Source organism: Rana temporaria, chromosome 1, assembly GCF_905171775.1.
Source record: "Rana temporaria chromosome 1, aRanTem1.1, whole genome shotgun sequence".
Taxonomy (NCBI): domain Eukaryota; kingdom Metazoa; phylum Chordata; class Amphibia; order Anura; family Ranidae; genus Rana; species Rana temporaria.
The window spans coordinates 385714671-385730643 of record NC_053489.1 but is presented as its reverse complement, the minus strand read 5'-3'; the positions used below and the strand labels follow the sequence as shown (position 1 = coordinate 385730643).

Genomic DNA, 15973 nt, shown 5'->3' with positions numbered 1-15973 from the left:
CACCCCCCCCCCCTTGCCTTTAGAAACGTAATGCTCAGAGATGATCAGCCATGTGTTAGTCACACTGACTACACACAGCACAGGGGGAGGCGGCCGCAGCTTCATGCTCGTCGGCTGTGTGACTGTCAGTGTCAGACAGTCACAGCCAAAACTATGAGAGCCGCGGGCGCTGCGCTGTTACAGAGAAGGGAATAATTGCGGCCGGCCGGGTCCCGGGTACGGCTCGCACGAGGCACCCCCCCCCCCCTGCTGTGTCTTACCTAGACAGTACTGCCGCTGACGCTGCCTCCCTGCCACCGCGCCATGCCACACGCAGCACGCTGAGTCGGAAGTCCTCTTCATTTGCGGAGGAGGGGTATCGTTGCTTGGCACGCCTATGGCTCCGCCCGGGGGCCGGATTAAAAGGTCCGCCGGGCCGTATACGGCCCGCGGGCCGTAGTTTGCCCAGGTCTGCCTTAGACCTTTCTTTTGATAGCATACCTCTCATTTTCAAATTTAAAAAATGGTAAAATAAACCTCAATAGAATATTATAAATTGGTCCTATGTTTCTTTACTTTATTTAGAGAAGCAGACAAGCAGGCAAAGAGATAGACCCCTCCCTAACTACAGCTCACAGGGTTGAGAGGTGATTGGCTGTCAGTGTTACTAAGCAGAGAGAGTGTTTATGATTTCAGTTTTGGCACTTATTAGTGTCCTATAATCCTATATTATAACTGGGTCAGAATTGACCCTAACACCATAAACGTCTTCATTTTCACCACAGTATTTTATAATTTAGTGAAAATTATTCTTTTTCTATTACATTGTTTAAATAGAGGTTCCTGACAAAGTAAAAAAATCTTGATGCAATAAACAAATTTATGTGATACTTTATAGACATTCAAAACCTGAAACGGGTCAGTTCTGACCCTAACACAAGAGGAGGGTTAAATATAAGGGCGCACTTCCGTGTACACATTTGTGCGTTAGGCATAAGGCCTTGAAAGTGACTCGTCATTTATGGGCAGCCAATGGAGGGATCTCAGTGACGGGGGAATTGGTTCCCAGGGTTTTTTCCCTGTTACCAGTCGAGCTGCCATGTTTTGGAGCCGAGCGAGCTGGTACTTTGGGAGTTCGAGGTAGAGGGCATTTGCATAATCCAATCTGGAGTTAATGATTGACCCTACCACTACCGCTGTGTCTTATTTAGGGATGAAGGGAACCACTCTTCATAGGAGCCGGTGCGATCCGCTAATTACTGATCCAATTTGTGCATCCATTGTCATATCCGAGTCAAAGATGACTCCTAGACTTTTGACCTTGGTGCTAGGGGTGATGGTTTGTCCCAAAATGGGTGGAGGGGTCCAGGTAGTCCTGACCAGTTTCCTCCTGTTTGCATGGAGTTGAATGATTTCTGTTTTTGCTCCATTGACTTTGAGGTGACTCTCCATCATCCAGATGTCTATCTGAGTGAGGCATTGTTCTAATGCGGGGTATTGGTTCTTTTTGTCGCTGATATGAAAATAAAGTTGCGTGTCATCCGCGTAGGAGTGATAGAGAAGGTTGTGATTACTAATCATTTTTAGGAGTGGGCGGAGGTAAAAATTGAATAGCGCGGGCGATAGGGGAGATCCCTGAGGGACCCAGCAAGACACGCTGTGAGATTCAGATGTGAAAGGTCCTAGTTTCACTATCTGGGATCGATTTTCCAGGAATGATGAAAACCATGGTAGATCCGAGTCTGCCACTCCAGCTATCTCTGTGAGCCGGGTTAGCAAGTTTGTGATCTACTGTATCAAAGGCAGGACTGAGGTCCAGCAGTATCAGGAGAGAAGATTCTCCGTCATCTGCTGCTTCGAGGGAGTCGTCCTATGTTTTGAGAAGCGCTGTTTCTGTCCCATGACCTGGTCGAAAACCCGATTTGTAGTGGGTCCAGGAGTTTATGGGTGTCTAAATGGTGTTGTATTTGTTGTACTACTACCTTTTCCATAACCTTGGAAAAGATGTTGAGGGAGGTTATCGGTCACCGATTGTTTGGATCTTTGGGGTCTGAATTGTTTTTTTTTAGAAGGGGTTTAATTATTTCTTGCTTTAAGGGGGTTGGAACTATGCCTTTTTTAAATTATTGGTTTATGAGGTGAGTGATTGCAGGGGTGCCAAAATATCGGCACATTATTTTAGCACATTTGTGGGAATGATTGAAATAGCAAATATTGGGAATAGACAAAAATGGACTTTGGAGGCACCAATGCCCACAAGGGTTATTGGACCAACAATAAAGTAAATACAATTAAAGCATTAAAACAAAAAAATAGTGACACAATAGCAATTGTGTTTAGCAGTAGAGAATGATTATCCAATAATAATCCAGAGGAAGCATCAAATCTCAAGAGAGATGGGATGACTATCATATGTGGTGGAATGCAGACAAGCTCGACATGTTTCGCGGGAACCGCTTCTTCTGGAGCTATTTAATGTTTCTAAGAGAGAACAGATTGTTATTGGTTTCTAAAGTACATAAATATATACAGTATAAATCACAGATACATAATACATGTGTATATAACCACACAGTAGATAATATATGCGCTAGAGCGCCATAAGAACAAAGCATGCAAGCAGAATTAGACCCACCAAAGTGTCACCATAGAGGACTGCGTGCTACAGGTCCCACAAGAGAGGAATGTCGGGACGCATCTGGAAACCTTAATGTAAAAACAGTATCATATTTAATGTAAACTGTATGAGTGTGGGGGGGATGTATCTTGGTTAACCATTACCATCCAATATGTTAAACCATCCCAATAAATCATAAAAGCAGGACTAGTCAAAAGGAAGAGTGTGTGCTTGTATAGAGGAGATCACCACACCACCGGAATAATTAAATAGGGCAGGTTGATAAAAACATGCCTACCATCCAAAATACGGCTCCCACTACCTCCAGGTACAGGGGGGGGCCATGGGCACTTGTTGCGCCCCGGCCTACGCGAACCTGTACCTGGGGGGGGGGAGCGGGACATTTTTTCCAACGAACGTTTCTCTGACCACATCAACCATGCGTTGGTGTGGCTGAGATACATCGACGATATTTTTATGGTCTGGACTGACACCCAATATGCCTTGGTACAATTTGTTAATGCACTAAACAAAAACAACTACAATCTTAAATTTACTATCAATAGTCACCCCCGTTGCATTTCATTTTTAGACCTAGAAATTTTTATAGACCATGACAACTGTCTGGCCTCAACACTTTACCGCAAAGAAACTGCGGGCAATACTATTTTTCTCCCACAAAAATATAAGAGAGGCCTGTGATTGTCATCATAGGTATACCTCAACTATGAGAGACAAAATGTGGAAACAAATTCAGACAATCACATTGTCTGATTTGGAAAGAATTTATTTGCAAATTATGGTGGAAAATTAAGTATTTGGTCACCTACAAACAAGTAAGATTTCTGGCTCTCAGAGACTTGTATCTTCTTCTTTAAGAGGCTCCTCTGTCCTCCACTCATTACCTGTATTAATTTCACCTGTTTGAACTTATCAGTATAAAAAGACACCTGTCCACAACCTCAATCAGTCACACTCCAAATTCCACTATGGTGAAGACCAAAAAGCTGTCGAAGGACACTAGAAACAAAATTGTAGACCTTCATCAGGCTGGGAGGACTGAATCTGCAATAGGCAAGCAGCTTGGTGTGAAGAAATCAACTGTGGGAGCAATAATTAGAAAATGGAAGACATACAAGACCACTGATAATCTCCCTCGATCTGGGGCTCCACGCAAGATCTCACCCTGTGGGGTCAAAATTATCACAAGAACGATGAGCAAAAATCCCAGAACCACACGGGGGGCCTAGTGAATGACCTGCAGAGAGCTGGGACCAACGTAACAAAGGCTACATCAGTAACACACTACACCGCCAGGGACCCAGATCCTGCAGTGCCAGACGTGTCCCCCTGCTTAAGCCAGTACTTGTCTGGGCCCATTTGAGGTTTGCTAGAGAGCATTGGGAAAATGTCATATGGTCAGATGAAACCAAAGTAGAACTGTTTGGTAGAAACACAATTCGTTGTGTTTGGAAGAGAGAGAATGCTGAGTTGCAACCAAAGAACACCATACCTACTGTGAAGCATGGGGGTGGCAACATCATGCTTTGGGGCTGTTTTCCTGCAAAGGGAACAGGAAGACTGATCCGTGTACATGAAAGACTGAATGGGGCCATGTATCGTGAGATTTTGAGTGCAAACCTCCTCCCATCAGCAAGATGAAACGTGGCTGGGTCTTTCAGGATGACAATGATCCCAAACGCACTGCCCGGGCAATGAAAGAGGGCCTCGTAAGAAGCATTTTTAGGTCCTGGAGTGGCCTAGCCAGTCTCTAGATCTCAACCCCATAGAAAACCTTTGGAGGGAGTTGAAAGTCCGCATTGCCCAACGACAGCCCCAAAACATCACTGCTCTAGCGGAGATCTGCATGGAGGAATGGGCCAACATACTAGCAACAGTGTGCGACAACCTTGAGAAGACTTACAGAAAACATTTGACCTCTGTCATTGCCAACAAAGAATATATCAAAAAGTATTGAGATGAACTTTTTCCCACCATAATTGTGATTGTCTGGATTTGTTTCCACATTTTGTCTCTCATAGTTGAGGTATACCTGTGATGACAATTGCAGGCTACTCTCATATTTTTAAGTGGGAGAACTTGCACAATTGGTGGCTGACTAAATACTTTTTTTCCCCACTGTACCTGAAGACTTAAGCTGTTAAGGGCAGGTACTGACCAGCACAGAGCCCCCTCACAGCAGAGGCAGCAGATGACTTTCTTAGAGACTGGTCAGACAGAACATGGTTCTGTCATGGTGTTCTGTCTGAGCAGTCTCCAATAAAGTTTCATGGGGACTATACCAGTGGTGTACAATCCCCTGTTTCAACTGGTATAGAATTGTAGTATTCTCATAATAATTATAAGCAGATGTCCAGAGCTCCCCCTCCCCCCATCTCTCTCCAGCGATGACCACAAGTGTCTTAGCCGTCCAAGACTCTCCTTTTGATTGGCTGAGACACAGCAGCGATGACATTGGCTCCCGCGGATGTCAATCAAAGTCAGCCAATCAGAAGAGAGAAGGGGGTGGGGCCGGGTCAGGGACACACGGGGCTGTGACTCAGCTCAGGTGCTTCCATAGCAAGCTGCTTGCTTTGGGGGCACTCAACAGGAGGGAGGTGCCAGGAGCAGTAAAGAGGGACCTGAGAAGAGGAGGATCCAGGCTGCTTTGTGCAAAGCCAACTGCACAGAGTAAAATTTCAAGGATACAACATTGTAACTTACCAACAATACCAAATTCAAGATTCCAATCCTAAAATTGTGACGCTGGTATGTTTTGGTACAGGTCTTCACCACCTACCTGTACATATCTCTGTATTCAAGGGGTTGGGCCTACAATAGGGGGGAGTTCGTGTTTTTGGGATTGAGGGTAATGGTTTTCTTTACATTTGCTTAAAAGGAGTTGAATGCATGTTTTATTCTTTTGTCTGCTGTGTATCAGTTACTACATTTTTTGTTTTCCTTTTTTAATTATAGCCTTCTAATTTGGCTACTAGGGCATGTTTATCTTTTAGACTGAGTCCAAAACTATGAAATATAATTTTCTTTTGCAATTCTAAATCTGTCTTATGCCATATGCCTCTAGGTGGAGCAAGTCAGTCAGCTCTCAGCTTTGGTGGAAGCACAGTTGGATTATCACAGGCAGGCTGTGCAAATTCTGGATGAATTATCTGACAAATTAAAGGACAGAGTTCGTGAAGCCTCCTCTAGACCCAAAAGAGAATACAAACCTAAGCCAAGGGAAGCCTATGATTATGCTGACAGTGAACAGTCTAATGGTGGAATCTCTTGCAACTCTTCAGTCAGACCATCAGGTATTCTTAACATACAACACAAGACCAGAACACATTTTTTCACATAGATAAATCTGTCTTTTATTTTTAAAAGCTACCGTACTTGGTGTTTAGAGAACCCTTGCACTGGCTACATTTTACAAGCAATAAGACAAATGGAAGCATGCTTTTTAATGTTTAGATGTACAGAAGGGATATGCAATTAGCGGACCTCCAGCTGTTGCAGAACTACAAGTCCCATGAGGCATAGCAAGACTCTGACAGCCACAAACATAACACCCAGAGGCATGATGGGAATTGTAGTTTTGCAACAGCTGGAGGTCCGCTAATTGCATATCCCTGATGTACAGATTAGCCTTGCTCATTCTTGCTTGCTAACAAGTATTTTCCAATATCTTTGGAATGGGAATAATCATTTATTTTTAGGATTTCATCAGTGATCACAGCAGATCACTTATCTCTGTATTTATTATCTGCCTGCATATGGCCAACATTTGTATTACATGGATGCAGTATTAAAGTGGTTGTAAAGGCACATCTATTATATTCTTTTATCCTGTGTTTTAGGAACATATTGAACATAGTGGGCCAGATTCTGAGATGAGATACGATACGCTGTTGTATCTCTGAGTGCGGTCGGTCGTATCTATGCGCCTGATTCAGAGAATCAGTTACGCATAGATATCCCTAAGATCCAAATGGTGTAAGTGTCTTACACCGTCGTATCTTAGGCTGCATTTTCAGGCTGGCCGCTAGGTGGCGCTTCCGTATGTTTACGCAAGGAATATGCTAATTAGGTAGATACGGCGATTCAGCAACGTACGTTCGGCCGGCGCAATTTTTGACGTCGTTTACGTTAGGCTTTTATCGGCGTATAGTTACCCCTGCTTAATGAGGCGTAGCTAATGTTAAGTATGGCCGTCGTTCAAAAAAACGTAAAATACGCGTCAAAGCAAATTTAAATAAAACATGCCCCCAACATCCCCATTTGAATTAGGCGGGCTTACGCCGGCCCACATACGTTACAACGCCGTAACTTAGGGGGCAAGTTCTTTCTGAATACAGAACTTGCGCCCAAAGTTACAGCGGCGTATCGTATCTAAGATACGTTACGCCGGCCGGATAGATACGCTCAGGTATCTGAATCCGGCCCAGTGTGTGTTTTTTTTTTTTTTGTTTTTCTTTAGCGATAAAGCTGAATATCTCCTTGCTAAAATATATTCTGTGCTAGGTGATGTTAATGCCAATAATCAATTAATTCCAAGCTAAGTGATAATATAAATACCGTATTTTTCGCTCCAGAAAGACGCACCTGACCATAAGACGCACCCAGGTTTTAGAGGAGGAAAACAAGAAAAAAAATATTCTGAACCAAATGATGTACTAAAATATTTAATATTATATTACTACTATAGGTGGGTGGTGGACACAGTAATACCAGCTCCCCTATCAAATCAGCTCCGCTACACTATACCTGGGTGGTGGACACACAGCAACCCCCCCCCCCCCTTCCCAGATTAGCTCAGGGTGGCAGGGCAGACACAGACACCCCTTCAGCCTCTTTTATTACAACAGCTCAGGTGATAAACAGTGGATACCATGCAAGCCCACACCTCCCATCCCCCTTATCACCAGCTCACCTCACGCAGTGGAGGACACTGCCATTACAATGCACATCCCCTCTGGCTGTCTCTCAGCGTCAGATACACCCAGGCAGCAGCTAAGGAGTACTGAGGACATATTTTGCAGCAGCAGCGGCCAGTGGAGAGAGGCAGGAAGTGATACTGGAATAGACCACAGCGCCGGGGGTGTTCCAGCTGAAAGCAAAAAGCCAGCCAGGGCTCTTGTCACTTGCAGGATGGTGTCACATCTTGCGGGTGTCAACTCACCTGGGTGCGCAGCGCACCATTATAGCAACGCCACTGACACCCCCCATGTTTTGGCATCTGGGGCAGTCCGCCTCCCCCGCTCCACTTGGTATGCCCCTGCCTCACATCCTGTCCTCTCTCTTTTACACAGAGAAGCCGAGTGTCTGTATTCTGACACGGCGGCAGCGATGGGGGCCGGGCCTTGCAGTATTCACTCCATAAGACGCAGGGACACTTACCCCTATTTTTTGAGGATGAAAAAGTGTGTCTTATAGTGAGAAAAATATGGTAATCAGTATGTGTGACAGATGCACACCAATATTTACAAAACACTATAAAGAAAAATGCTGCGCTGTCTATATGTGCATAATAGAATACATTGCTAAAAACAGTAGTAGTATAATTCATGTAGATATAAAGTGCTTAAAAAAACGCTCATTTAAATCATATAAAGTGCAGTGTGCCACAAATGATAACATGAGAACAGTCCCAATGTCCATAGAAGGAAAACGTGAAGTTCCACTTAAAATCCATAATGATCTCCATGCTATTTCACCCGAAATGTGCTCCACTCCCACAGGTAAGAATAAGGTCAGAAACACATCAATGGATAAATATCCACAAAGGAATGACTCTCAGCAGGCAAATCAAATATTGAGCTCTACCACTTGAATGCATCTCCTCTTCTCCACAGTAATGTAACTTGATGATATTCTCACAGGCATGTATGGAACATGGTACAAGTAACAGTAAGATTACAATCATTCTGTAAAAACAGTGGCTGGCACCCCTTTCGGGCATACCGACGTCTGCCCGACCTATGCTTCGTCGTATAAGACGTTGTCCCTGGGGCAATTGGAATAGCGGTGCTCACACAGGCAGGTTTATGTAACCTCATACGAGACGAACACTAAAGGGCGCTGCATTATCTATATCAGAAACCTTATGGCGGCCATATTTCCAGAGTCCAGCATTGATATAAACAAGTTGTGGCCATTGTAAATATGGTCCAGAATGTATAGATTCACCCAAGGAAAGGCACCTAATCCCAATTAGATAGATAAAGTTTTTTCCAATAGGAAAGGAGAGGGGATAATTTACGGTGCGTATTTTAACAGATTGATTGTAATGAGAAAGCGCAAATTCCTTGTTTCAAAATATACAAAAATATTTTATTCATATATACAAAAAGATCCAAAAAATACAATACAATAATTTAAAAGAAGGTGGACAACCAGTTTGTTGATTGCATTCAGTGGATAACAACGCATCAGTCAGTTGAAAATGCAGATGCAACTGGAAAAGGAAATCGCATGGACCCTACATGTTTCGCGGACTTCCGCTTCTTCAGGGGAGGGAGCGATATCCAGTCAAAATATACAACTGAAAGGTATATACAAAAGCATTAACCAGTGAGATATGATACACAAACCAATTACTGGGTAGCATACATCTGGGATAGCATATAATAATAAAATGGTTCCAGAGCTTAAAAACCACACATTCTTACCCACGAGTTGCCCACAGCCAGCGACAAACACAGAATCCCGCCAAGGTGCAAATGGTCATGTGCGTAATCCTGCAATTAAGCAGGAAAGGTTTGAGAATGGTCACAAAAGGACAGTCAGGTAAGGGTTAATATGCAAGTGAGACAGAGGGAATAAGAAAAAGGTTGCCAAACATAAGGAATGGCTGTGAATTAAAATCATTATTATTTAGAGATATATGATCAAAGCAAGATGACCAAAAAATTGGTTAACATAGTTTAGCAATAATTGCTGTAAGACAATAGAACATTAGTAACTTACATAAATAACGGTTTAAGGAATTCATGACCAGGGGCATCAATGAGCAATTAAGCTGCAGTGTTCAGTTCAAAGGAGGAATCATGTGGATTTCACAAAATAACTGTTGAAAGGATAACAAGTGGCTAAAATTACAAAGGTGTCCCAGCCTCCAAACGGGACAACCATGAAAGGAAAATTAAGCTATATGTAAATGTATCAAAACAGAGCCGTGGCTCATTAAAGATTATTGCAGAAAGATACACGTACCTGTATAAGATCTGTATAAGGATCGAAGGTAGTGTTGCAAAATCACAGTAAGCTTGGTGTATATAGAGCCAAAGGGAATCGGCTGCTTTGTCCAAGAAAGGAACTAAAGAACATATATAGCAAGCGCAATTGCAGTTAGATAGAGTGAAATCCATCAAAGCAGTTATGCAGAGATAGCACACGATGAGTTTAACATACCTGCACAGCATTAGGAACATGAGTGCTCACTGAACATATGATCCTGCGGCGCTCTGCACAAAGTGTACAGCAAGACGCCGTTTAAATAGCCTGTCCTAACTCGATATGTGACGTGTGAACATCACATGATATCGGGTGGGCCAAACACAGCTGATAATTAACCCCCAAAGCACTGCGCGCAATAGACCCGAATAGCAGCGTGGAGAAGCTTGATAGGATGACAGGTGGGATGAATCAAACAAGGAGCTTACTGAGTCAACACGGCGGGGAGAAAATTTAACCCCATCAGTGGACAAGTAGGCTCAGAGAAGTATGTGTAACAATACACACAGCAATCAAAGCAAGCTGATCACAGATGGACAGAGGCTGTGTTGTCAGTGAAACTGACAGGAGGGGAAGTTGTGGCCATGTTACTGGAGTCTCTAACTGATTTACAGTACTAAGATGAAATAAAATAAAACAACCTCATGCAAAAACGAGGCTAAATCTCATTAATATTGGTTGTCGTATGCATATAACAATATATACAGTTGTGCTCATAGGTTTACATACCCTGGCAGAATTGATGACGACTTGGCCGTTTTTAAGAGACTAAGAAAAATAACACACTTTTTTTTCACTCATGGTTAGTATTTGGCTGAAACCATTTATTATCAACTGTGTTTACTCTGTGTTTAAAGGGTCACTAAAGGAATTTTTTTTTTTTTTTTTGCTAAATAGCTTCCTTTACCTTACTGCAGTCCTGGTTTCATGTTCTCATTGTTCGTTTTTGCTTTGATGTTGCTGTAAATCCTCTCTGTTTTGGACACTTCCTGGTTGTCTGATCACCACAGTACTGGGAGATTTCTCACGGTGGTGACTAATCAAGGAGGTGTGATTACTGTGTGTAAAACTAAACTGGATTGGTGCTGAGGAGTTTTAGACAAAGGATCACTGCCCTCTATTGGCTGACTGCCCTCTATTGGCTCTCTGTACATCAGAGAACCAGCAAACAGCAAAAACGAAACTAAACTGCAGGCACATTATATGATTGGTTTTTATCTATTTTTAATCAATTTTAAAAGGAATCGGTTAACTATTATGTCTCTATACCCTGTAAACAGTTATTTCAGCAAAAAAAAAAAAAATTCCTTTAGTGACCCTTTAAATTATAATGACAACAGAAACCAGCTTGCCTACGCGTTTCTTCAGGGCTTTAGTCTCTCATCATCTGACTAATTACCGGATGATGATAATCGTATAGATGAAATATGTAGAAACCTATCTATAAATACATATCTATAAATGTATTCAAATGAACCCCCTATCCCATGGAAAAGGGGGGGGGGACACCACCACAGAGTAGTATATGCAATACCTTATGGGCCCAGCTTATCCATTCAGGCTATGTAGAGACAAGTGAACAGGAACCCAAAACTGGAAAACCAACCCATAGAAATGGAACAGACCATGCAACACCCCCAAACTGAACAACTAGAGGTGGAGATTATATAACCTCATGTATCAAAAATGTAAACTGGTATATAGTCGTAAAATAACCAAAATATAAATACACAACTCAAATAAGCTCTACTTGACCTTCACTTGTAGAGTACAGAAGTAGTTACTCCAAAGTATCCCTTAACAGTAGGGAATAGTAATATCTCCAATTCAAACTAAAAATAAGGTGAAATAACCAACATCTGTCATATCAACGCTTAACGGTACAGCCACAGCTTATATAAGAGCATCACTTACCAGAAGATAAATAAATGGTCGGCAGAGTAACAGAGAAGGAGAGATTCAAAGTTGATGGATATATGTAAAAAAACAAAGGCCCTCTGCTGGTGAACCATTGGGTATGGAATGTCCATAGGGGTGCCTAGGTCTCCCGAGGACCCAATCTCCCAGCAAGCTTCCCCATCACTGCCAGTCCTCTAAAGGGGCTGGCTCATAAGGTGCTGGGTGGGCAACAATGTGTTCCATATTTAATAAGGCTTACTAGCCTGATGCACCATCCCTCCTAATGGCCGGGAGCGTGGCCGTTGAGGCCGCATAGTTGCATAGTTAGTCGGGATGAAAAAAGACACAAATCCATCCAGTCCAACCACAAAAAAAAATAAAAAATAAACAAAAAAATAAAAAACACAGTACAATCCCATACACCCAACTCCATACCCACAGTTGATCCAGAGGAATTCAAAAAACCCCAGCAGAGCATGATCCAATTTGCTACAGCAGGGGAAAAAATTCCTTCCTGATCCCCCGAGAGGCAATCTGATTTACCCTGTATCAACTTTACCTACAAATCTTATTACTCGGTTATATTCTGTACATTTAGGAAAGTATCCAGACCTTTCTTAAAGCAATCTACTGAGCTGGCCAGAACCACCTCTGGAGGGAGTCTGTTCCACATTTTCACAGCTCTTACTGTGAAGAAACCATTCCGTATTTGGAGATGAAATCTCTTTTCCTCTAGACGTAAAGAGTGCCCCCTTGTCGTCAGTGTTGACTGTAAAGTGAATAACTCAACACCAAGTTCACTAATTGGACCCATTATATATTTGTACATGTGGATCATATCCCCCTAATTCTCCTCTTCTCAAGAGTGAATACATTTAGTTCTTCTTTTTTTTTTTTATAATAAACATTATTAATTATGACCCTCGTTAGAGAGAATCCCGTCCCTGGGTTACTTCTCTTTTCGTCTTTTACCGTTTTCATAGGATTAATTTTAAAACTAGAAAGTTCCCCATATTTTTTTATTTCTCTCATTACATTGGGAAGCGAGTGTCCAGGCTTGGCCACGTATAGGAGTATGTTGTCTGCGTACGCCGCAACCTTGTGCTCCTCCTCTCCCACTCTCACCCCCCCCTATACCCGGATTGCTCCGTATCCTGGCCAATAATGGTTCCAATGATAGTACATAGAGGAGGGGCGAGAGCGGGCAGCCCTGTCTGGTTCCGTTCATCATTTAAAACTCAGACGACACACTCCCATTGATCTTCACCCTTGCCGTCGGGTAATTATATAGGTTTTTCACCCGTTTCATGTATCTAGGTCCCAATCCTGTAGTTCGCAAAGTTTCCATCATAAACCCCCAGTCGACTCTGTCAAAAGCTTTTTCAGCATCTATTGACATGAGTGCGACTGGGGGTTTCTTCTTTTCATCCTCCTGTAAAAGCAGAAGAGTTCTTAGGCTATTATCCCTCCCTTCTCTCCCTATTACCAATCCCGTCTGATCTGTGTTTATTAAGTCCGGCATTAATGCCTTTATCCTCGTTGCCAATATTTTTGCATAAACCTTAATGTCAGCATTTAATAATGCTATTGGACGGTAATTGGAACAAAGAGTGCCATCTTTTCCCATTTTAGGAATAATTGATATGTTGGCAAGGAGAGATTCTTTCCTTATTTCTTCCTTTTCTCCCAATCTATTGAAATAGTTACATAGCTCTGGGACCAAGAGTTCTTTACATTTTTTATAGTACTTAATCGGTAACCCATCCGGGCCTGGACTCTTACCTCCAGATGTTTCTTGGATGGCTTTATAAATTTCCCCCTGCGTTATTGGGTCATCTAGGAGTTTGGCATTGTCTTGCGACAGCTTTGGTTGGTAAATTAGCTTCCTCTAAGTATTCCTTAATTTTTATTTTCCTAGTTTCTTTCTGCTCCTGAGTTTCTCCCTTTCTGATGGAATACAATGCACTATAGAAGGTCTGAAAGGCCTCTGCAATTTCAGAGGTCTTGTATTTTATCTGCCCTACTTAGATTTTTTATTTTTTCAATATAATTTATGTTTTTTTTTTCCTTAGATAATCTAGCAAGATATTTCGCCGGTTTATTCCCCCATTTGTATCTTTCTTTTGCTATGTTCTTATATATGTTTCCGGTTTCGAGTTCCATCAAGTCTCTCAGTTGGGCCATTTTTATGACTATTTTCTGATATGTTTCGCTTTCTCCTTGATTTTTATGTTTTTGTTCAAGGTCTTGTAACTCCCTTATTATATTTTTTCTGCTTGCTTCTCTTGCCTTTTTTCCCCTGCCCCTATAGAGATTAACTTACCCCTAATGCATGCCTTACGGGCTTCCCATATTGTCGCAGAACTAACGTCCGGTGTATTACTTGTCAATAAATATTGCTCAATCTCTTTTTTTACTGTCACTTACTTCGATATCGTCTATCAGATCTTCATTTAAATTCCACATCCCTTTTCTTTGTTCTATATCATTGAAACATATTCTAACTATTACCGGGGCGTGGTCAGAGATTGAGATAATACCTATTGAGGTTTTATTTACATATTCCAATACGCCGTGATCCACCATTAGATAATCTAATCTTGAGTACGTGTCGTGCACAGATGAATGATATGTATAGTCCCTTTTATAGGGATATGCAATTCTCCACGGGTCTATTAATTGATGGTTGACATTTTTTTTTTTCAATAATCGCAGTTGCTTAGAACCTCGCTTCTGTGCGCCAGACGCACTATCAAGATGTTGTTCCAATGTAAAATTAAAGTCACCTGCTAAAATTACATAACCTTGTTTAAAATCCATTAATGCATTTAGAATCCCCCTAAGATATTTTTGGGGGTGTTTATTGGGGCAGTATATGTTTGCTAATGTGTATTTTTTCCCTTATAGGATCCCTCTTAAAAACAGATACCAACCCTCTGGGTCAACTCTTCTTTCTTCCACCTTAAAGCTAATATTTTTCCCTATCCCTATGGCAAACCCCTTAGATCGTTTCTGTGGGGAGTCTCCATAGTACCATGTTGGGACTGCCAGAGAATAGAGTCTGACACTGGAATCTACCGTTATATGTGTTTCTTGTAAGAAGACTATTTCTGCAGAATATCTTTCAATTTCTTTTAGGACCATGTGTCTTTTTTCTGGGGAACAGAGGCCTCTTACATTGTATGTAATAAAATTTACATTAGACATGTGTTTTTTTTTTCTCCCTCCTCCCTCATTCAGACAGATAACCGAACCTAAACTACTACCCACTCCCCCACCCTTCCGTCTCCCACCCACCCTTCCATCCCCCCCAATCCCTCCCTCCCCCTCTCCCCTTGATGTAACCTTGACCCTATGGTCTTGCTATGGAGCATCTCCTCTTGCACCCCCTTTTTCGCTCTTATGCTCCTATTAATGAGGTGGAAAACTATTCGCCATGGTCCCGTATCCCCTATTCCTAGTGGATTCTCACCGGGATATTTACGGGGCTTCCGGTCCCCAGATCTTTCTTTCTATAGTTTACTAATCCCCGTTGTACTCCCTCCCCTTTCCTTCCCCCTCTCCCGCCCCCCTCTTCCCCTGATTTATTATATATATTTTTTTAATCCCTTTTCTTCCCCTCTTTTTTCCCCCTTTATTTAGTTAACTGGTGGGTAATGTAATGTCAAATTTTTGACAGAATTCCCGTATTTCTTCAATAAATCTTAGTCTTGCAGTGACCCCGTTTTTTTCTGCCAATCAGGCATGCAGGAAAACCCCAGTTGTACTGTATTCCTTGCTCTTGCAGCGCCCTTAGTAATGGTCTTGGTTTTCTTCTTCTTCTGAGTGTCTCTTGAGATCGATCCTGATATATTTGGATATTATGTTCTTCAAATTTTATTGGAGACTTTCCTCTTAGATTTTTCCATAGTTGATTTTTCTCCTCCCAACTTTCGAATCTTATGATGATGTCTCTAGGGCTTTCCTGTGATATTTCTCTTGGCTTTCTTATCCTATGCGCCCGTTCAATTCTTAATGGGGAAGATATTTCTCTTTCCAATAGTGGATTACAAATTTTCCTTATTATTTCTGGAAGATTTTCTGACTGAGAAGAATCTGGGACTCCGCGTATCCTGATATTTTTCCTTCTATCTCTATTCTCTTGGTCTTCGAGTTTATACGCTTGTTCCTGTTGTTCTTTTTTTATATCTTGAATTTCTCCCTCCAGTTTTCTAATGGTGCTTTTATTGAAATCGGCTTTTT

At 42.1% G+C, this 15973-nt stretch overlaps 1 protein-coding gene and 1 long non-coding RNA gene across 3 annotated transcripts in view; one reads left to right on the top strand and one right to left on the bottom strand.

Annotated features, from left to right (window-relative positions):
* The window catches only part of SH3GL1 (SH3 domain containing GRB2 like 1, endophilin A2), a 305491-nt gene that overhangs the window by 194982 nt on the left and 94536 nt on the right, over nt 1-15973 (top strand). For both annotated transcript variants that reach the window (XM_040322538.1, XM_040322539.1), the window contains one exon: nt 5682-5910. In XM_040322538.1, coding sequence (XP_040178472.1) covers nt 5682-5910 — 229 coding nt within the window. The remainder of the gene's footprint in view (nt 1-5681; nt 5911-15973) is intronic.
* LOC120911645 lies at nt 7262-10677 on the bottom strand. Its single transcript, XR_005742425.1, has 5 exons — nt 10010-10677; nt 9812-9914; nt 9566-9665; nt 9268-9336; nt 7262-9140 (listed from the first exon to the last, which is right to left on the bottom strand). It is a non-coding gene; the product is annotated as an uncharacterized LOC120911645 (long non-coding RNA).